The following is a 22548-nucleotide window of genomic DNA, read 5'->3' as shown; positions in this document are numbered from 1 at the left end:
ACAGGAAGTGTGTGTGCGCTGAGTGTTGTGCGGTTCTGTGTAGAAGGATAGAGAATGTGTGCATATGTGTGTGTGTGTGTTTATATAGAGAGAGAGAGTGAATTGTGAGTTTTTATGTGTATGTGGTGAAAGCACACAACTGGTGTTTGTGTGGGTGCTCTGGGTGTTCTGATACTGGAGCATTGACAGTCTTGGGGCCATTTTATCTATTTTGATTCCCCCCCGAAACTGATGTAAATTTAAATATCCGTTTTGCCAAATCCGGGCAAATGCAAAGGAGCGCGTGGCTGGCGGGTAGATACAGTGGAATAAAAAGGCTTGGTCATTTAAGGCTAAATGAAATGGGAGCAGCCTGTGACTGGACTGCGTGGGGAAAGCAGTCATATCTAATTTCACCGCAGCTCTTAATACCCGGTGTCCCGGAAGCCGATTCGGCGCATTTTCACGCACGGCTGCAGTGCTTTCTGGGTAATAATATGGGTAATTTTTTTTTTTTTTTTTGTTAACCTCACTTGTTGGATTTTTGGGGGGTTCAGACGTGGTCTTGCTTAATTTTTCATATTTCCAGTTTTTCAGTGGAGCATCTTTGGGGCAGTGTAGTTCCCTGTAGAAAGCCCCACGTAAATCAAATTTAATTAAATTGAGGTGGTTTTTCTTTTCTTTTCTTTTCTTTTCTTTTTTGTCTAATTGAAACTGCTTTGGTGTTCTGTTTGTCCAAATTGCAGCGAATGTTCTGACAGCAGATGTTCGTGACCGCCCACAGCGGTTCAGAGTAATTATCTGTACTTTGCACTTAATTTATCATTTAATGTGTGCATCGAATCAGGACATAATGAATCTGAAGCTTTCTGGAATAGGCTGAGTGTTTGAAAACGAACCCCGGCGTCTGAAATGGGCCCCCCACCATATGCATGAACCCCACTCAAATCCAAAATGTCTACCTTTGGGATTTATCTTCTCGCAGAAACATCCAAGGGGGCTTCGGTGAGTGTGCATTACAGTCGTGGCCAATTATCAGGCTGTTGGGAAACAAATGCACGACCTGTGATGATCTGACAGAATTAGAGGGATTTACGTGCCCTTTTTTGGTGACAGTTAGAATTTAGTGTTCACTGCCAGTGACCTTTCTAGAAACTAATGGACATTTCTTTTTAATTAATTTGTGTACATGGGCATTGATTATTTTGCATAAAGTTGCCTTGTACATTTATACGGTATAATGTTCAATGCTAAATCCACTCTTAAAGAGTTTATATGAGCCTGCTGTGCCAGAATAAACTCATATAAACTCCGTTGGAGTAGAATTAACACTGGGCATTTTGCTGTGTATGTACATTAGGAGCTTACAGAAGTTTTACGAAGTAGAGTTTTTAAACTACTATATCAGATACGGTGTGACCCTGGGATGGGTGTGGCCCTAAAGTGCGTAGTGTTTATGGCAGTAGCCAGCTAGCTTGCTAGCGTGTGTCGGGATTCAGTGCTAGTTTATGGGGCTCATCCATGCACCAGAACAGTGACTGAACAAGGCAGGCCAGCCAGCTGTCCGAACACTTCCTGTTTCGCATGCGCGACTCGGGGACACAGCCGACTTCCAACTTTTGCTAATGGGATCAATGCAGTTGAGCTTTATCGCTAACATACTGTATGCAACTGGTCCTGTGTTCGTCCCAAAGACTTCAATTACTTTTTTAAAAATAGATTTTCTCTCTATCAATACTTCACAGCACTGAGGGATCTCTCCACATCACACATGATGACAGCGTTGTGGAGTAGCTTGGCATCAACAGCATTTGTGAGGAGATCTTTGCTTGGAACATGCAACACATTGTTAACCTCAACCTCTCTAGAAATGACATTAAACACTAAAGTACAACATCAGCTCTTAATTAAATATTAGAAATGTCATTTATATTTATGGATGTGCCATCTGTTGCATGCGGCTAACTATGTGTCCAATTAAATCGTTAAGACATACAAAGTATGATTGGTCTTGTCCTGTTGGGATCGGTAACAAAGAATTGGTTGTAGCCATAGGTTATAACACACCGGAGTCAAAGTTAATAAATGTGTAAATGAATGCAAATGAATTTACGTTATGGAGATTGCAACATCGCATGAATGTTCTTCCCTTTTCTAACCACTGGAAAAGTCCTAGTGTGTTTGCATGAACTGTGCCGAGTGCAAGACTTCTTTTCTCTTCCCTGGAAAATCCTTTACTTAGCTCAGTAGCTTACAAGAGAAAAGCCCTTTTTCTTTAGAATCCCTTGGGGGAGCACGGCAGAAGGAGATCAGCATTGCCTGTTTTTTTTATTTTTTTATTTTTTTTATGAATACCCTGCTTTTAAACAAAGTTTATTTCTTTTCCAGTTTCTGCCACATTTAATTAGCTGGTGATTTTGCATTTGTCTTGTTTGCAGAAAGTACGTTTGGAGGCGGAAGGAATCGTTTGCCAAGACGTTTTTTTTTTCTTCCCCCCCCCACATTCGCCCTTGAACCTCTCTCAGAAAATGTCTCTGTTTCGGTTTTTGCGTCTCGTGAGGACATCTGTTCCGTGTACTGCGCCTCGAGGGGGGGGGAGGGGGCGGAGGAACCTGCAAACTACTCTTGAGGGTATTTCTTTCACCATTTGTTTGGTTTCATTTATAATTAAAAAAAAAAAAAAAAGCTAAATCAATTTCTAATTATGCGCTGAAATTAGAGAAACGCAGGCGGCTGTTCGGATGCATCCGTCATCACAGTTAGCGGAGAGTTAATCTCAGATGTGAAAACGTGCTCTTGAGCACACACTTATTGACACCCATTGCCTTGTGTGTGGCGTCACTGGTGCTCTGGAGCGTCTTTTTGTCGGCTGGCTGAAACCGGTTTTCTTCTTAAGTAGCTTGCTGCCATGTTAATATCTTAAAGCAGACACACATACCAAAAGTACCCTGTTAAATGGGAGTGGTGAGGCTCTACTGCTCAAAGCGGTTCACCCAGGTGCATTATGGGTAGCAGGTCTAGAAACATGCGCTCTGCTGAGTGTGGCGGGAGTAGTCGCTCAGCTGAGACGCTGGTGCCTCCCCCAGCCCCCCCCCCCCCCATCCAAACGTCCGAGTCATGGAAATACGACACTGAAAGCCATGAACAATGCAGCTGCATAGACCCCCCTCTCTCTCTCCTCTCTCTCTCTCTCTCTCTCTCTCAATTCAATTCAATTCAATTCGCTTTATTGGCATGACAAATTTGTACATTTGTATTGCTAAAGCTTGGTAGATACATGGCAATGTATAAAAATAAAAAACAATAGAAGCTCTCTCTCTCTCTCTCTCCCTCCCTCTCTCTCAATCTCTTCTTCTCATTCTGTCTCTGTCATTATCTCTGTCTGTTTGTCATCCATCCATGTATATACAGTATATTATTTCTAGCCATTCATCCATCTATATATATTTATATACATTTATTTTGTCCCACTGGGAAGTTTTTCACCTGAATTTCTTGCTGTCTGAGGGTTCAGGCGGGGCGAAAGGTGGGTGGGCCAGCTTGGGTGGGCCCACGTCAAAAAAAAAGTAATTTGTTTTATTAAAAATGGGGGGCCCAGAGCAATATTCTTTCAGGGTGCCAAGAATTCCTAGCTATGGTACCAGGTGCAGGCCTGTTTTGTTTTTTTTGTTTTTTGTTTTTTTCCTACTATAAAGCATCTTTGTGACAGTGTCTCTGTAGAATATGCTACACAAATAAAATTGAATATATATATATATGTGTGTGTGTGTGTGTGTGCACGCATACGTGCATGCGTGTGTATGTAATTTAATGCCAAGTGCTTGCAGGCGTCTCCTCAGAGCTCAGTCTCCAGGGAAAGGAGTCGCTGCATCGTCCCCCCTGTGGGACAGAAGGAGCCGCAGGAAGCTAGCGCGGAATGCAGCGCAGCCCTTAGCGTGGGGGGTGCAGCCGGGGCACGCCTGCGCAGGGTTTTTAGTGCGGTGCCACGCGCTCACGTCCCGCCCCGCCCCGCGTTCGTACCCACTGTTCAAGTTTCCCGTTTGGCTTTCGGGCGCTAGCGCCAGGTCACTTCCTGTTCATCGCCTCAGGTCTCGATTCAGATTCAAGATGGAGGTTTTGAATACGATTCAGCTACATCAGAGGATTGGTCTTAATGTGTATCTTAATGTATGAAACCGTGTTTTTGTTCCGTCGATAGGCTGCATCTTGGATGCATTAATTTTTCTCTGCCACCTTTGCCATTTGAGGTGATTTACCGCCGACGTTAAATCGCAATCGAAATCAAACAGGCCGCTTGGCAGAAGTGGCGCGACCGCCATCTTGGCTGGCGAGCCCGGAGGAACGGACTCGCAAATTAATGGCGCTCGCAAAAAGAGCAGTTGGCGGCACTCTGACACGCTGACGGAACTGCATCTTTGATCCATCTCGCTTAGTTTAATCCGTTAAAATATGAACGGTTTATCTGTTCTCCGCAAATAGCCCCGGGGGCCGTTAACAGAAAAATGTGCATTGTGTTTTCAACAACGAGAATGCTGAAAACAAATAACTCTTCCTCATTCTCTCTTTCACGATACATCCAAAAATCTAAGCACAAGTATACCTGTAATGGCTTCACTGCAGCTGTTTATTGTGTAATCATTTGAAAATCTGTGCATGAAACATATAAAAGATATTTTTTAAAAATGATGGAGCTATTGATAAGCTTACAAATGATCCCCCGGATGAAAACAGAAATGTGACTTATCTTCTTTTTTTAGTAAACAGTGTAGATGTTCCCTGTCTCGGCGCAGCGGAGGCTAAATTATGTTCCCTCAGTTGATTCTCAGTAGTGGTGTGAAGCTCAAGGTCACCTGTAATGAGTGAGTGTAGCAGGGCCAGGCTGGTGTTTGCAGGCCACAGACTCACCTCATTATTTAGCGTGTGTGACTGTTCGCTCGGGCTAACTCTCTTTTTCTTCTCTCTCTCTCTCTTCCTTCCCCCTGCCCCGCAGCAGAGGAGCACGCAGCAGAAGGTAAGGGCACCGCTTTTGCTTCCTAAATCACGCGGCGGCTCGGACCGCGCTGGGAGGGGGGGGGGGGGGTTGCGGGTGCTTCCCCTTCCTTGAGGGGGGAGGGGCATTGTGAGCTTGGACTGCGGTTTTGGTGACAGCACTCCCTGGAAGGGGTTTTTTCCTTAACCACAGTAAACATCGGAGAGAAAAACAACGACCCCCCCCCAACCCCCTCACGCCAACCCCCTTAAAGACACACCTATACAAAACAACCCCCCCACACCCCTTACGATTTAGTAGACTCTCCCTGTGTCATAATCTCTGTATTTCCTATGTAAACCTGGGTATTTTGCAGATTTTCCATGTGTTAGGTGCCTCTGTGCCGAACTCCTGTCCTAATGAAATGATCCGGTAGAGGGTTGGTCACAGCTCACTGGGGGAGGGGCCAGAGGTTGCCAGGGCGATTGTGAGCATTCCGTGCCTGCGGCAGTATGAGCCTTGTGTGTTGACGGTTCTGCGGTGAGGTCGTACCTATTGCAGGTCATGCTGTGCATTGTGGGGGGGGGGGGTGGTAATGGGGGGGGGGGGGGGGGGTAACGATGGACTGGACTGGGCGGCAGTGCAGTGTGTGTGTGAGCGCAGGCACGCCGCACAGTGTGTGTCCAGATGAATTCCTGGAAATGCCACGCTTCGCTTTGACGCTTTTGACATTTAGTATTGACAGGCGGCGTGGCCCTGTCAGACCTGCAGCGGCGGCAGCGCTTAGCGGCCCCGTGCGGCGGAGGGTGTGCTAGCGGTTAGCGTACGTCCGGCTCGCTGAGGGAGGAAGCGGGGGGATGGAAGGCAGCGGAGCCGGACCCCTTACGCCGTGCCGTACGTCACTGATGGATGTAGAGCGTGACTGACAGCGGGGAGAGCTAACCCAGCCTGAGGGGGGCGGGGGGGGGGGGGGGGGGGAGGAGAAGGTGGGCTGGGTTGCCTGGGAGACGGCGGGTATGCGTTACTCTGTCGGTGTCGTGTCGTTGCCGCGGCGGTGTCACCTGTCGGATCGTGACGCGTGGAGTGGAGTGGAGTGCGGGGGCAGGCAGGTAAACACCGCGACAGGCTCTGTGCCGCAGAGAGACAGACAGCGGGAGAGAGCGCTGACAGGACCGCTGTTACCGCCATCACACCCTCCGCTCCAGCTGCCCCCGAGGGTCCAGCCTCCCTGGGGCCCAGGCCTGAGATCAGAGACTCCTCATCGGCTGTACAGGCTGTGCACATACATACATACACATACATATACATACACATACATACATACATACATACATACATACATACATACATACATATTCATACATACGTATATACGTACATACACACATACACATACATACATACATTCATACATATTCATACATACATACATACATACACATACATAAATACATACATTCATACACATACATTCATACATATTCATACATACGTATATACGTACATACACACATACACATACATACATACATATGTATATACATACACATACATTCATACATATACATACACATACATACATATACATACACATACATTCATACATTCATACATATTCATACATACATACGTATATACGCACATACACATACATACATACATACATATGTATATATTCATAAATATGTATATACATACATACATACTGTCTATATACACACATACACACACAAACATGTGCACACACACACCATACACACACAAACACAGGTAGGCTGTCCCATAAAGCGCCTAATGTAACCTGAGCTTCTCCCGTACACATCTCACTGGATGACACGTGAGCGAATCACGTTGCTCTATGTATGGCTGAATGAGGACACGGACAGTGCGGTGCATTTTAAAACAGCCGTTTAAGATGGCGTTTTGGCCCAGATGAAATCTCATTTGGCACGCTCGCCGCCATGTCTGACTCATGAAGCCTCCTGTAAATAGTGCGAGGTTTGGAGTCTGCTCAGGACAGCCACGAATTCACCTTCACGCCGGTAATATCATTTTCTGTTAATACGAAAAATCGGAGAGTCGGAGCACGGACTAAGACTGCCTGCTAATAGCCTACAAAAGAAAAAAAAAAGAAAAAAACAGAAACGTGTGTGACTGCTAGGCATGAGTAACGTTTAGGAACCCGGGGTCCGATCTCGAGTGCGGCTGTGTTAATTAAGCTGCGGAGCAGATTTGCTTGGGACGGGTCTGAGCAGGGACAGGGACAGTCACGGCGGATATTTAATGCTCTTAATAGCCCAGCTCTGGAGAGTTGACCTCTGACCCCAGCGAGCCGTCCGGAGTGCCTGTCCCCCCCCCCCCCCACCCACCCCCCCTCCCGCTTTCGGTCGTATTTTTAGCCCGGTTGTGACCACGCCGGTCTAATTAGCCGGGAGGACCGCGCGCGTCCTGAGGTTTGGTGGGGGGGGAGGATTTGGAGATTGATGGTACGCGGAGACCTTGAGCAGTTGGGGGGACGGGGGGACGGCGGCTCTTCGGCTGCCCTCTCGGCCCCCCCACCTGTGGCAGGGGGCGCACCTGAAATGAACGATCCCTGAGCGGCGTGGCCCCCTTTTCGCGGCGAGCCGGGCGCTTCCCGCTGGTCCAGCGGGCTGATGGCCAACCCAGCCTGCTCCCTGGGGTTTCATCTGCAAGAGGCGCTCAGTTCAAGCTCCAAATGCACAGGTTTGGGGGTATGAGCAGTGTAATTAGGAAACAGGGTCAAGCGATTACCCCTTCATAGTGTACGCCAGGGGTCCCTAAACTTTTTTGGTCAGGCTCTTTGATAATAAGAATTTTTTAAAGAACTCCCCGCCCACTCCCTGACACAAACACTCACACATATCTCCCACCCCCTCAACATCCCCTTTGTCTGTGCGTAGGGGGGCCACTTTGGGAACTGCTGGCATACGGGAACTAACTGAAGATCAAGGGTAAATGGTGGTGATTTTTTTGTGTGACATCCCATAATGTTTCCTTGCGTGATGTCAGCGGCAGCTCCACTGTGCCTGATCACACTGACGCTCAAAGCCAATGATCTTTACTTCCCAGAGCATCCAGGCTCACAGTTAATCTGTGGCCCGGGAAATGAAGGCTTTTATCACGGAACTGGCAGGGCGGGGGTGTGGGGGGGGGGTGTTGTTTGTGATGTTCTGGATAGATATGGGATTATAGATAGATAAATCCTACTGTAGTTATTGGAGATTACCCAGGATGATCCAAACCAGATTATGAATTTTGATTTCTATGTAAGAAAAAGAGGGCCAAAATGGGTTTTTTTCCACTTACATGTTGTATCACAAGGAAACATGGCGTGACTATTGTAAAGGAATTAGAATCTGAATAATAAAAACCTTGTTGGGGAATTGACCTACTTCCTAATATATATATATATATATATATATATATATATATATATATATTTTTTTTTTTTTTTTTTTTGTTGCCTCAGTAGATCTCCAAATCCAGTCCACTGCACCCCCAATATGTAGGACAACATTCAGAGGAATATGTACTTATTTCATGTTTACGTAATGTGTACCTGTCTTACTGTATGAGCGCAGGATGTCGTCTGCGAAACAATGATTTATTTTCCCTAATGTAAAACACCTAATGTTTTTCATTTTTGCCCTGCCCGCCTCCGTGAGCCTATGGCGCTTATGCTTATGCTATTCTCTATGCTGCTGACATGAGCTGTCAATCACCTCGCCGAGCAGCCGAGTAAGTGGAACCTTTGAGTTCCCTGCTTCCCCGCCTCCGCGCATCTATAAATCATCACAATAGAGCCTGAATGGGGAGGGCGTGGCCAATAGGGTCAATCCCCTTCATTATCCTGCCGTGATTCCCCAGACAGATTGCATTGCAGTGTGAACAACTTGCCTCCTATTGGCTGGCCCACTGCAAAGCCTCTGATTGGTCTATAAGATATAAACGTGACAGGAGTCTCTAACGTTCCGCTCTGGATCTCAGGTTTAGAGTAAAAGCCACCGCACGTTTCTACCTGAAATGACAACATTTTGGGAACGCAAAATAGTTTGATGACTGATTCTGGGTTAAAGACCTATTCAGAATAGAGGCTTGCCTGTGGGGTATAGTCCCTCGGCCCTCTTGATTTCCCCGCAGCAAATTCAAATTGTAAATAGTCTTACTGCAGCTGGCTTCTGTGTTGCTATAAATTCCGCCACAATCAAGGCACATTCTCCCAGCAGAAATCACCTTGAAGGTAATCAACAGGAGGGAAATGGCCCCATATTAGGGGAAGGGAAATTGCTGTTGAGGTCATTTTCAGGTCTTTTGTTGTTGTTGTATTTTTATTTTCTTACCCTCCCACAAATTCAAATAGTGCTCAGTCAACGCTGTCCTTGCAAGACCTGGGCAGTTGGAGGCTTTACCACCTTATTTTTCTTGCAGCCCTTGATCAGTACTCTCGGTTTTTCTTTTTTTCTTTTTCTTTTTTGTTTGTTGAGCTGAACATTGACTGGCTCTCGCACGCTGTCGTCACTAAACCGCGTGTCAGCGCTAAGAAAGTGAATAACGCTGTCCTTCGTCCCGAGAAAATTGGCGTCGGACAAAGGGAGCGTGCTCTCGGCGAACTCTCCTTTCGACGCGGGCGCTCCAAATGTCACGTCCGCGACTCGACGGCTTTGTTGCTCGCTTTTTTTCCCGCCAACCCCCCCGCTCGCCGGCTCCTGTGCTGCGCTCCCACCCAATCTGAGTCCTATTAATTCTCCATTGTGTTGCTTCTGAAAGCCGTGTCCTGAGCAAGACGTCAATAATCATCGGCGGCTGCTTGTTCCAGACGCTTGTTAAAAGCTCCCGTGCCCCGGCCACGCTGCACAGACTTCTGGGACGGATTCTCCTTTCTTGTCTTCTTTCATCAGCAGAAATCTTCCCCCCCCCCTTGATCCACTGGGTCACATTATAAGGAAGCCTCAGTCTGGAATGCAGCGCTGAAAGGCATGTCTGAAATACTGATGCAGCGGCACTCAAATTTATGGGGCTGCGTGACGGTGGGAGGGGCCGGAGTTCATGATTCCCAAAAGGGGAGGAGCTATCCTGTGTCACCAGTGAGTTTCCAATTTAAAACAAGGCTGTGGTGTCACTCTCACACAGAACCTGAGCCACGATGTTACTATGTAAGCACAGGGTTAATGCGTAAGCACAGGTTTAATACATAAGCCCAGGGTAAATACGTTAGCACAGGGTTAATACATTAGCACAGAGATAATACGTAAGCACAGGGATAATACATAAGCAGGGTTAATACAGTACATAAGTACAGGGTTAATATATAAGCACGAGGTTGAGTCCAGTGTGGGAGTTGAGTAAAAATTTAGACTTTCTAGTCATTCTGAAACATTAAAAAACTGCAGGTTACTTTGCCGCCACCGCAGATTGGGTCAGATCACATATAATCAGAGTAAAACATGAAGCGCGGCGAGAGTAAATCCCTGAGTGCCTCGTTCTCTCTTTTTAACACGAGTTGTTCTCATTTGAAAAAAAGACATTTGCACTTTTCGAGGATCGTACTATGATCCCCAGATGTTCTCCCCGGTGCATGTGAAAGAGCTGCAGCGTGCCGTCTCCGCCCTGACACGTCGTAGTGAGCAGGAGCACTTCACTCTCTGATGCAGAGCTTACGGAGCCACTCTGATTTACTCAGACGCGCCGCAGAACGTGTACAATCCTCCAGTTAATTTATGTGAAGTCAAGAACCCGAAATAACCCGCAACTTCTCTTAGCATCCGTTTATCCCTCCTCCTCTCTTGTTCTTTGGTCTCTTCGCTCTCTATCTCTCTCTCTCGCTCTCTGGTTTTGATTTTCAGTTTATTTATTTTGTGCATAAGAAAAGGTAAAAAAAAAAATACAAACAAAAAAGCATGTACATAGCTTAGAATTTCAAACAGTCAGAATGTGCGGACGAGGTAAGAGAAAGCTCGTGGGGTTTATAACCTTTTCAGAAGATTCACTGCACGTTGCAGCCAAGTGTACAGGTTCACACACAAGAGTAAATAAGTGAACATAAAAAAGGACAAAAAAGAATGAAAGAGTAGAGGAGGGAGAATTAAACAAACACATATGTATACATGTGTACACATGCTGTAATACAATGCGGTTTTGTGTTGCATTTGTTGGGACAATGAGGCTGTCGCAATTCTTATACATCTATTTCTCATTCTTCTCTTTCTCTTTTCATTCCGGCCGTCCTTTCTTCTCCTCCATTTTCTTTATACCCCTCTCAATCTCTCTCTCTCTCCCTCTTTACTTCTCTCTGTATTGCTCTCTCCATTTCTCCCTCACTGTGTATGTCTGATAAGACCCCCAGACTTGCGTTAAGAGGCTTATAGCACACAGACGTTATCTATAGGCGGGGGGGGGGAGGGCATGATTGCTCTTTTGCAGTGAAGTTAGACGTCTGCTTGGGTGAGATGGCGCAACGGAGGTTGAAACGCTGGACACCCCAGTGATACAGTAAATGATCATTTGCTTATTGTCTCAGTTTATCCGACGCCAAACTGCAGGCGTGGTTTTTGTACCCGTCACCGGGTCATTGACCCTGTCAGTGCCCCCCCCTCTCCTTCCCATGATTCGGCGAATCCTTCCCGGCCTTTCTGTATCTCTTTTTTCCATCTCTCAATCCATCTCTCCATCCATCTCTCCATCCGTTTCTCCTTCTCGCTTTGTGTTCTTTCCGGACGACTCAAGGCCCAGTCAGTCTTCCACATAAGTCTACATGACTGCAAAATATTTCAATAACAGGAAATAAACAGTATGTATGACACCACTTTGTGTTCCTCATCTTATTTGTAAGGCAGTAATACAAAGAACCTCACCACATTTCCATTCAGTATCAATACAGTTGCAGAGTTTTAGAGTTTTCACTCTAAAGCATAAAAGTTCAGTTTACGACAATGTTTTTAGTAAACCACTTGCGTTGTACCATTTGAGTAGGGAACCTTAATTTGTATTCACTGGCCTTTAGTTGAGACCAGTGAATGAGTATCGTCTGCCCCTTTCACTACCAAACAAATGGCACACGCGCACGCACCAAGCAAACACACACAAAGACCCAGACAGGCCCAGGCCACGTTCTTCTTCGACATCTCCGAACCCACCATTAGGCAACCCAAAGCTTTCATTCAACTTGCACAGCATGCCGCTATTTAAAAGCAGCCCAATTGCTACACCGACACGATCTGTGTGTAAAGTCATCTGTGACCGCTTCCCGTTTAGCCCATGAGCTGATGTTTCATCTCAGCCATTTTGAAGTGCGCAGCGTTACGTGTTCTGTTTACGAGGTGAAGGCGTAAGTCTCTCCAGCCCCTTCCATACCAACTGCTCCTCAGTTCCTGAAGGCTTCGCTCAAAGGCAGCGCCAGTGAAGCATTTACACAGCAAATGAAGTAATCAGAGCCTTGATTAGATCGCAGTCTTTAAGTCCGCAGAACTTCCGTACGGAGGCTGCGGCTGCGGGCCGGGCCTTTGCTGAGTTTTGCCTGTTACCGTGGTGACGTGTTACCGTGGTGTCACACCACGTGGTGTCTTACCAGTCAGGTCTCATTTTTTATTTTTATTTTTATTTTTTGCTGAAGGTAGGCGCTCAGTACTGCAACCCCCATACTCAGCAAACAAACAAAACAGCATCAAAGAAAATATTTCTCAGGAAATATGTGTCACTATGAGAACATTTATTTATTTATTTGTGCATAGGAAAAGGTAAAACATTTTTTTTACATAGCTTAGAAATACAAACAATGTATGCAGATGAGATGAAAGAAGCTCCGTGGGGTTTTATAACGAGACCTCCTTTCTGAAAATGATTAACCGTGCAGTGTAATCAACACTTAGCGATGGCATATCTGCTGCGTTTGGATCACTGGCTAATTTTGCTTTGGGGAGAGATTGCCTGTCTTGGGGGACCGCGCTGCTGTGTTTGAGGAGGACGACGAATGGCTGATGTTTGCTCACCCCCCAGCAGTCAGCATGCCTTTTATGGGATCGTTAGAGTGTTTCCTTATGCTAATCGCATGAACGGGCACACGCGTCAGATTAACAAACAATCAGCATTCATCATCTGATACACCTGGGATGCGCACGAAAAGTGAACTTCTGCACACATGCTTCATGAATCCCATGCTGACCTTTCTTAAGAACATCAGTTAGAAGACTAAGAAAAGTTTTGTGAACGAGGCCCATTGTGTCTGCGATTTGTGGCAACTTATTATTTTCCTATGGGTCACTTTTTTTTTTCTTCTCTGATTCTGTCTATCTGCTCTTGTTTTCTTTTTTTATCTCCCTCTCACTTTCTCCCTCTTTACTTCTCTGTCTTGCTCTATCTCTCTCCCTCTTTATCCCCCAATGGTCCATGTTTTGCTATACATGTGCATTTAAGTTATTCTCACACTGGTATCAAACAGGTATTTATTTTACATTGAGAGTTTTCTTTGTCTTAATTAGAAAAGTTAATTCGATTTTTAAAAATCCCACCTGCACCTCCATGTTGGACTTAAGAAATCTTTTCAGTGAACATTTGAGTTACTGTGGTAAATAAAAATGTATCATTTTGGACATGTTGCACGGATCCCAGGTAGCAAAACTAACAAAAAGAGTAACAAAAAGTAGACATTTAATGCATGATAAAGATCTCAGTTTCTCTTGGCAGCTAAGCACAGACTGACACGTTTTTACTTTAACCTGCCACCACCGATTTGTGCAATATTTACCTGCAGCTGGAGACAATGCGGTCCTGTCAGGACTGCCGCTCCATTCTGAAAGTAGCTGAAAGAATGCAACGTGTTTACCTGGGCTTCTAAATTCAATTGCTCTGTGAATCGCCTCTGACCGAAATCCCGGAACTTTTGTGGCGAGCCTGATTCGGGGAGAGATGATGGCAGCACTCACCTCGGAGAGGCTAAAATCTAACATAGGAAAGGGCACGGTTCGAAAATTGCTTTCTACCTTTCTCTGCTAGGCTGCTTAGCAACAACAAGGGGGTGGGGGGGGTTGGGGGAGGAAGTAGGGTATTTTGTCTTCTCTCCTACTGGAACTACTGCTGTCATGAACTGTCCATGTCCCTTTAAACATCCCAGTCACCATTTTCTCTGGTTTCAGAGACACCTGAGCGTGTGGCTCAGTATCGCGCGAAAGCCAACAAAAACACACATTTAACAAACAGTAGCAGAAGTCTCATTTAACAAAATATATGTACACACGGTTTCATGATGTGGATTTTATGATGGCACGCTTTACGGTCTACCAATGAAAGACTGGATTAGTGGCCCCAGTGAAATGGTTTAAGCAAATAGGCTGTTAAAATGAGAATAGTCTAAAATGTAGCCAAATGAACCAAATGGCCGTGGGAACGGAACTATTCTTTGTTAGATTTTCCCACTTCATAACAGAGAGTAATAGCACATGGGTACATTTGGGTTTTTTTTTTTGTTGTTGTTTTTTGATTAAATACTGGAGATATTCCTGGGGGGAGTTTCTGGAGGGCTGTTGTAACATGGACCAGAATACCACGCCAGCTCCCATTCCTGAGCACTAGCGCTTTGGGATAGCCGTAGAATGGTAGCCTAACGTGGTCAGGCATCGGGCCATCGGGTGTTCATTTAAACACAACGCTTGCGTAGTGGCGTCAGTCCAGGCCTTTGAGACTCACTCAAAGAGCGTTCGGCCCTCCTGAAGCTTACCACCACGGCCCCGGAGGCAGTGTGAGCACATCCGGAGAAATCCAAAACCTGCGCTTTTATTTTAAAACAAGTCTTTTTACCGCCTCTCGTAGCGCAACCGCTACAGAGCTATTGCGCCCAGTGCGAGCTCCGCCGCAGCGATAGCTGTGATTACAGTAATGCGTTCCGTCGCGTCAGGCTGCGCCTGCGAAAGCGCGTAGTTATCTTTGATGGCCTGCAGTAAAGCAGAAGGGCCGTACCACAGGTCCTCTGGGAACAGGACGTAATGAGATGAGGATGTCACTTGAGGATGCAGACTGTTGCGAGCTCTGAAAGGGACATTTCAAAGTTCTCTGCGTTTTTTTTGACTCGTGCAGAAATGTCGTCCACCGAATTCCCCCGACTGGCGCCGTTTGAAGGAAAATGAAGGGCCTGAAAGAGCGCTCGGACGTATTCACGCGAGCAGCGGGCAGGTTTATGTCGTGTGTTCATGTGGATTATGTGTGCTGAGCTGGTTTACGTTAATACTGGCCTGCTGCTTCCCTGACATTTATTGGATGTGCTGAGAGACTAAGCAGAAGGCATTCAGAGCTCCTTCCCACAAAATGTCAAACTCAGCTTTGCTGTTGCCTTGCAAAGCCTATTTCCTGTTTTTTTTTTTTTTGAAGGGGAACTCGGTCACATTGCACATGGGATGATATGTCTACCTTGCATTTTCTTGGCAGAGAGGTCTCTCTGATGTGTATGACTATAAATGACACACTGATGCTCTGCTCACATCCCATAGTTCCACACTGAGATTTAAGTAGGCTTGAGGGCCACACGAGACCAGAGAAGGATTTCTTTGGAGAAAAATTTTTTGTAGACTCAGCCCCAGACAAAACGTCATTAAAAATGCAATAAATAAATAAGCAGGACCCTGACTGATGTGGAGAAAGTACTTGCTGCAAGCACAAATCGGGCACTGTGGCCCAAATTCTTCAGCTTCGGACCTTGGCTGTGTCATTATCCGTAATGACTCTACGGTGATGGGACAGTTGACCTTGTCCCGCCAGGGTGGGTTTAATTTGGCCGGAGTTCCTTGCTTTTCCTCTGCATTAGCTCTGTAAAAGATTTGTTTAAAATAAAGTGCGGTTTGTATTTCTCCAGATTGTGTTCGCTGCCTCCAGGCTTCAAGGCGTTGGTGTTAAGCGTCAGGAGGGCCAAACAGTCTTTGAGCCAATGCTGGACTTTGCTATTATGATGTTTCTTTCTGGATTAAGGCGTAGGTTTTTCCCATTGCAGTTTTTATAGGTTCCCTCAAACACGGCCCTGTTGTAATGAAATCCCGGATTCCACATAACCTGCCACGGTCCCGTCCGTTACTCCTCTCAACCAAGATGCCGTTTTCTCTCCACGGGCCAACGCGAGGGTCTGAAAGAGAGAGAGACAACTTCTTCCAATTACACCGTGATTTCGACCAAGGTCAGCTTTTGCTGATGCACAGGAAAGAAAAAAAAAGAGACAAATATATATTCTCACAGTCCTTTACAATACCTGAGGACAGGACAAAGGGAGGCCCGCAGATTAAGCTGTCAGGTATCTGGCGGGTGTGCTGAGACAGAGTGATCAATGTTGGCCAGCCTGGAGATAATGAACTGGTTAGGTTCCCCCGATTGGGGTGTAATTGAACAAGCGTCGTGCCCGGCCATTTGGACAGAGAGGATCTTGGGAACTGGGTCTTTTGGGGGTGATGTGCGGTTAGGTAACTTTATCAAGGTGCCCGCCTCGCTGAGCTCTTGGGATAAGGAGTCAGAGGAAGTGCCATTGTGTCAGAGGACTCGCATGGGAGTTAAGCTGGAGGGGTTTTTTTCAGTCCCCATTGCTGGACGTCTCTCTGACTCGGCACATCCCAGTCCAATCCTGATCAATCTCCGGATCCGGGCCGGATCTTCTTCCAGGCCAGGCCGAAACCTGATCCAAGTAGGCAAGCTCACAGATATACCCGTGGCAGTCAATTTTTCTAACACCTCAAATGTTGTCAAGGAGTGCAAGTGGAAATGTTTTAGAGATTCATTTGAACATCGGCAAGGCAGAGTGTTGCCTGTCTTCAGAATGGGAGTCAGAAGCAGTACTTCTGACTTCCATTTTGATTGATTGGTTTGAAACAGGAGCCAGAGGCTGCCATCAGGCTTTTTGTTTGCCTGGGTCTTTTTTTCAGGATTAGAAAAAAAAGGCAAACAGGTGACTTTTGTCACCATGGTTACATTTTAATTGCAATCATAGTAGTTGATCTGAAGGTCCTTCACTGCACTGCAATATTCCAGAATGTGGAACATACATGTCTGTTAAGGAACAATGTTACACGACACGACTGATGACAGTGGGTATCAGGTGGGAACCCTCGACAGGTATGAAGCTTCACTTGGAAGAGGCATTTGCATGTCTGATTGATACTCACCTTCTGGGTATGAGTCTGCTTAGTCTCAACATCCTCACCTCCTCAAGCTGTGGTTTGATAGGAATCCAAACCTTCATTTGTCTCAGTTTCCACGTACCTTCAGTGGGGCGCGAGCTCTTCCTGGGAAAGCTCGCGCTGCTGCCGCCTGCTCTCCTCTGCTCTTAATTGCTGCCGATTCTTGAAGAGCCCTCGCTAATCAGGTTTATCCGATCGTTGATGCGTGGCCGCTCGCCGCTTACGTCATTTCAGGGGGGGGGAGCGGCGTGGGTGGAATGCGAGAAGCGTGTTCCTTTGCCATTTTTTATAGCTCGGCACAGCGTATTCGGGATTTCCGGGAGCGTCGGCGTGACCTTTTCGACCAAATGTTAGGCCAAACGAGGTGTCGGGTTCGACGCTAAAGCGCGAGCCGCGCTAACGCCGCCGCTCCCGGTGTTTGCCCTGACGGGGACCTGACAGGTGACCTTTTCGCGGCACGGAGCTGATCTCTGTATTACGTCCTCGTCTCGATCCTCGGCTGCGGGTTCGCCCTCAAGCCCCCAAGCCCTTCTCTCGCTCTGATAATAATACTTTAGCTCCTGCTTGCCCGCCAGTGCGAGTAAGTCTGTGATGTGGGCGCCCTTGGTCGAGACAAGAGGCTTTTCAGTGAGTTGTTAATGTGCTTCCTCCATCCATCCGTTCTCTAACCTGCTTATTGCTGGTAAGGGTCGCAAGGGGTTGGGGGGGGCTGGAGCCTATCCCAGCATGCACTGAGCAAGAGGCACGAATGCACCCCGGGCGGGTTGCCGAATCCATCGCAGGGCACACACACACACACCATTCACTCACACACTCATACCTACGGGAAATTTAGTCTCCAGTTACCCTGACCAGCATGTCTTTGGACTGTGGGAGGAAACCGGAGTACATGGAGGAATCCCACTGGGACACGGAGGAGAACGTGGAAACTCCACACAGAAAGGTCCCAGTCTGGGATTAAAACCCAGGACCGCCTTGCCACTGGTCCCATTTCTCACAGTTTTTTTCTCCCCAGTTTGGAAAGCCACTTGCAGCGACTGATATCAAAAGCTGGTCCACGTGCCACACCCTGGGCCTCACAGCCCTACAGGAGTGGACGGGCCTATCAGAGGAGAGGCAACTCTCACTGAGAGCAACTGGTGTCCTGTCTGCCACCCTGTTTTGACAGCGCTAATGCAGAGGAAACGCAAGGAACCCTGGCCAAATTAAACCCACCCTGGTGGGACAAGGTCAATCCCGTCCCATCACCGTGTAGTCATCACGGCTAATGATGCAGCCAAGGTCCAAACCCAAAATACGTATTTGGGCTACAGTGCCCAATTTGAGTCGAACCCAGGGCCTTCTTGTGTGTGAGGCGACGGTACTATTCACTTCACTACCCTGCCGCTGCTAATGTGCTTCCTGATTGCCTGAAAGCAGTTTATCTCAGCGTTGGCCTCCACAAAGCCGGGCGTCCGTCCCAGCGGCAGGTGAAACCACGCTGGACACACAGGTGTCAGTAACGCTTAATGGATCTCCTACGCGCCGTGTCATTTTTTTCAAATCTGTTTTTTTATTTTATTTCCCGTAATCGATGTTGCTTCTCTGTCCCAGAAAAGGGCCTTAGCTGGAGAAATATCAAGCACTAAAAAGAAAGGGAACCGCACAAATTGTGGATTGCCGCTTTTGCGTGAACAAAATGGCTGCCATACTTCTCTTTGATCATTGGTGTACATTGGTAAAGCACTTCATGATAGGCAATCTATTCTTCTTCTTCTTTTTCTCCTTCTCCTTCTCCTTCTCCTCCTCCTCCTCCTCATCCTCCTCCTCCTTCTCATGACAGAAAGTTGTTAATGTGAAGATTTTCTCCATGTAAAGCCCAGTGCACTTTTGTTAGAGGCCAGTCTTAGAATATGTGATGAGGTAGCAGTTGTAAATCTCGTGGTTGAAATAACAGGCACACAGTAAGCTTCAACCAACCAACCAACCCCTCCCCCTCCCCCCCCCCCCCCCCAAACTTAATCATATTTGCATAATGAGTGTGTTTTAATAAGCCGAAAAACCGCATAAGCAGCTCCATTGTTTTATGCACTGTAAATAGTTTGTTCAACAATGCCTTTTCCAAACTGTATGAATATTCATTACATAAGGCAATTGCTTTTGGAATAAATAGCATTGGACCCCCCCCCTGGATGAATGGTGGTTATTTTTGCATATTAATGGGGATGTGTCAGCTGGCTATTTTAGAGCGGCAGGCCTTTTTTTAAAACCACTAGATTTGAGTGCTGTGTTCTTAACCGCCTGGCTAAATGCACGGAGGCTGCAGCGCATGCTGTTACGCCTGCAGTTTTGTGGGGGGAACGCAGGAGAGGTGCCCGCATTAAAAATGCATTTTGGTCATTTTTTTTCTTTTGTTCTCAGTGGCATTTGCCTCATCATACATAAATACACACTGCTATTATGAGCCTGGTATCCCCCATGGACACGCGCAAACACACATATGCACAATGCACACACATACACATGCACACACACACATACACGCATACACACACATACACACAACATACACACATACACATGCACACACACACATGCACACGTGTGCACACAGTTCAATGAAAATGATTTTGTAATATATATGCAGGTTCTGAATTTAGTAATGAAATATAAGTAAGTTGCTCTACAATTCACTAGCAGGGGCCATGAGGCGTGTTAAAAAAAAAAAAAAAAAAGCTTCAAATATCGTTTAAATACAATGTGGAATTATCACAGTTCTCAATTTATTATGCCACAGACTACGGCCCATTATGTGCAGACTGTTGGAATCTAATTTTTTGTCACTAGACAGCCACTTGAAATAAAGAGAGCAGAAGCACGCAGAGAGGAGGAGAGAGGGAGGGAGGGAAAGGATCTTCTCAGCGCGTGCGGAGGAGAGGACGGAGAGGCCCTGGTCCGGTGCGAAGCAGCCTGCGCTAGCCTACGCTAGCCTGCACTAGCCTACGCAAATCGTCTCTGGAACCCAGACGTGTGGGGAAACCGTCTGGCTCGTCTATTATGCATCATCAATGGATAAGTTACTGGCCCAGTAAGCGTGGGCGGCGCTGGAGGACTGGCTGAACAGAGGAAGCTTGTGAGAAGGGCCCCTGTGTGAGTCTACCACTATGACTATGACTGACTCTGACTCTAACTGACTCTGACTATGACTCTCTCTCTATGATGGGCTATGTCTATGTCTCTGACTATGTCTATGACTGATTATGACTGTACTGACCTTGACTCTGACTGACTGACTGCGACTCTGACTATGACTCTCTCCATGATGGGCTATGTCTATGTCTCTGACTATGTCTGTGACTGATTATGACTGTGCTGACCTTGACTCTGACTGACTGACTGTGACTCTGACTATGACTCTCTCCATGATGGGCTATGTCTATGTCTCTGACTATGTCTGTGACTGATTGTGACTGTGCTGACCTTGACTATGACTGACTGACTGTGACTCTGACTATGACTAATAATGGCTATGACTGGCTATGACTATGACTGACTATGACTGTGACTGACTGACTGCGACTCTGACTATGACTAATAATGGCTATGACTGGCTATGACTATGACTGATTATATCTATGACTGTGACTGTGACTATGACTATGTCCATGACTGGGAATACTAATCGACTCGATCCACAAAACTACACATTAATGTGCAGCTCCAACGCACGTGGCAAATGCGAAGCACCGCATTTCCTGTCTGTGCAAATGATTTTGGGGCTTTCTCTGTAGATGAAATCGTTGATTAAATGACTCATGCAAATGGCTGTTGAACAATGATTGCACGACCGACAAAAAAAACACGTCTCATCAAACCCCAAAAAAGATGCCTCTTCATTGTCACTTTTTTCTGCGGGGATGCTGCGGCTGCTGCTGAAAGATCCTCTCTGGCATTTCATGCTTGTTTACTGTTATTCCGGCTCTTCGCCTCCTTCTGTAATGTTTTCTCCTGCTGCTTGTGCGGTACATTTTTAATGTGTGGCAGAACAAGGCCCCGTGGATGAAAAAAAAAGCCTGCCAGATAAATTAATAAATAAGTGGCGCCAAAGAAGAAAACAAAAGTCGATTCCTCTGATTCTGAGTCATCCACGTTCTGTGCAAAGTGAAGGAGAGGCCTTTAGATTTCAGAAACCCCCCCCCCCCCCCTTCAGGGACTGTCAGCCCCCCACTGTGAGCCCCCCCCTCCCCCCCACAGTCCTCCTGCTTCCCACTGCTTTCTACCTCAGTCAGACAGGTGTGTAAATTGAATGATGAGATCATATTTTCAGGAAGACCAGGTATTCCCTCAGTGCCGGGAACCAAGGCGATGGGGAATCTCGCTCTCTCTTGACTTCTCTATTTCACCTCACAAAGACAGAGGCGTTTGAAAGCCTTTTCCTTGTGACTCAAAGTTCAGGACAAAGCTCAGTTGAATCCAGGCTCATTATGTTTCACCAAAGCAAGTTTCGGGAAGGAAGTCTGGCTCAACTTATCTTAGTTCATCAGACGGCTTGCAGACCGCATTGACCTCCATCTCTAGGGACCCTAAATTCCTGGTCTACGATGAGCCCATCTCCCAGTTTTTTTTTTATGGGCCGAGGCAGTGCATCTTTTCCCATTACAGTTCACTTCCCTTCAGAGGTCCACCGTGTTCCATTTACTGCATTTTCTAACGGCGGTGTGCCTCCTAGTGCCACTGCTGTTGCGTGGGCCTTCAGAGCGAACGTGAAAACGTTCTCGTTCCACCTGATGGATCCCTGTCAGCACGTGGGTCTTTGTGAAATTTGCGTGACGGTTGGCTCACCGCTCTACACACTAAATTGAGAGAGACTGGAGAAACTCTAATCTTTATGACTTTCAATCTTTACCTTGAAAACCAGTGCCAACTCCCTGCACCTGTTATACCCCGACAGACAGACAGCATATTGGCAGCTAAAGGAAATAGAGAAGATTCACATTTACATGCCATTGCTCTTATTTGCTTGTACATCTCACATTTTGCATTATACGAAAGGTTGATATTTAGAGAAATATTTTAGGCTGAACAACCTTCAAAAAACTTGGAAGAACTTCTCCGTTCATGTAACAAAGGCAGAAACCCCAGGACTTGATGCTAGATACTCTCCAGTTTGTAGTTAATTGGTGCACCTAGATGGGTTGAATGGCCTGGACTCCTCGTTATGTATTTTTATCTTGCTCTTGTTATGTTCTTGATGGGGCGATTGGCCTGTTCTCCTCATTATGTATTTTTATCCTGTTATGTTTTAGATTAGCTGATTGGCCTGTTCTCCTCATTGTGTACTCTTATGATGTTATGTTCTTGATGGACCGATTGGCCTGTTCTCCTCATGTGTTCTCATGTATTCAGGGCATATTTTTATGGGGTTCTGTTAATGCTGAATATCTGGTCATTTTAAGT

The 22548-nt window shown here is 46.5% G+C and overlaps 1 protein-coding gene across 1 annotated transcript in view; it reads left to right on the top strand.

Annotated features, from left to right (window-relative positions):
* Positions 1-22548, top strand: part of nrxn2b (neurexin 2b) — a 655074-nt gene that overhangs the window by 129124 nt on the left and 503402 nt on the right. The window contains exon 4 of the mRNA XM_064325221.1: positions 4973-4990. Within this exon, the coding sequence (XP_064181291.1) occupies positions 4973-4990 (18 nt within the window). The remainder of the gene's footprint in view (positions 1-4972; positions 4991-22548) is intronic.

Source organism: Anguilla rostrata, chromosome 3, assembly GCF_018555375.3.
Source record: "Anguilla rostrata isolate EN2019 chromosome 3, ASM1855537v3, whole genome shotgun sequence".
In the NCBI taxonomy this organism is placed as follows: Eukaryota; Metazoa; Chordata; class Actinopteri; order Anguilliformes; family Anguillidae; genus Anguilla; species Anguilla rostrata.
Note: the sequence above shows the minus strand (reverse complement) of the source record. Positions and strands in the feature narration are given on the sequence as shown.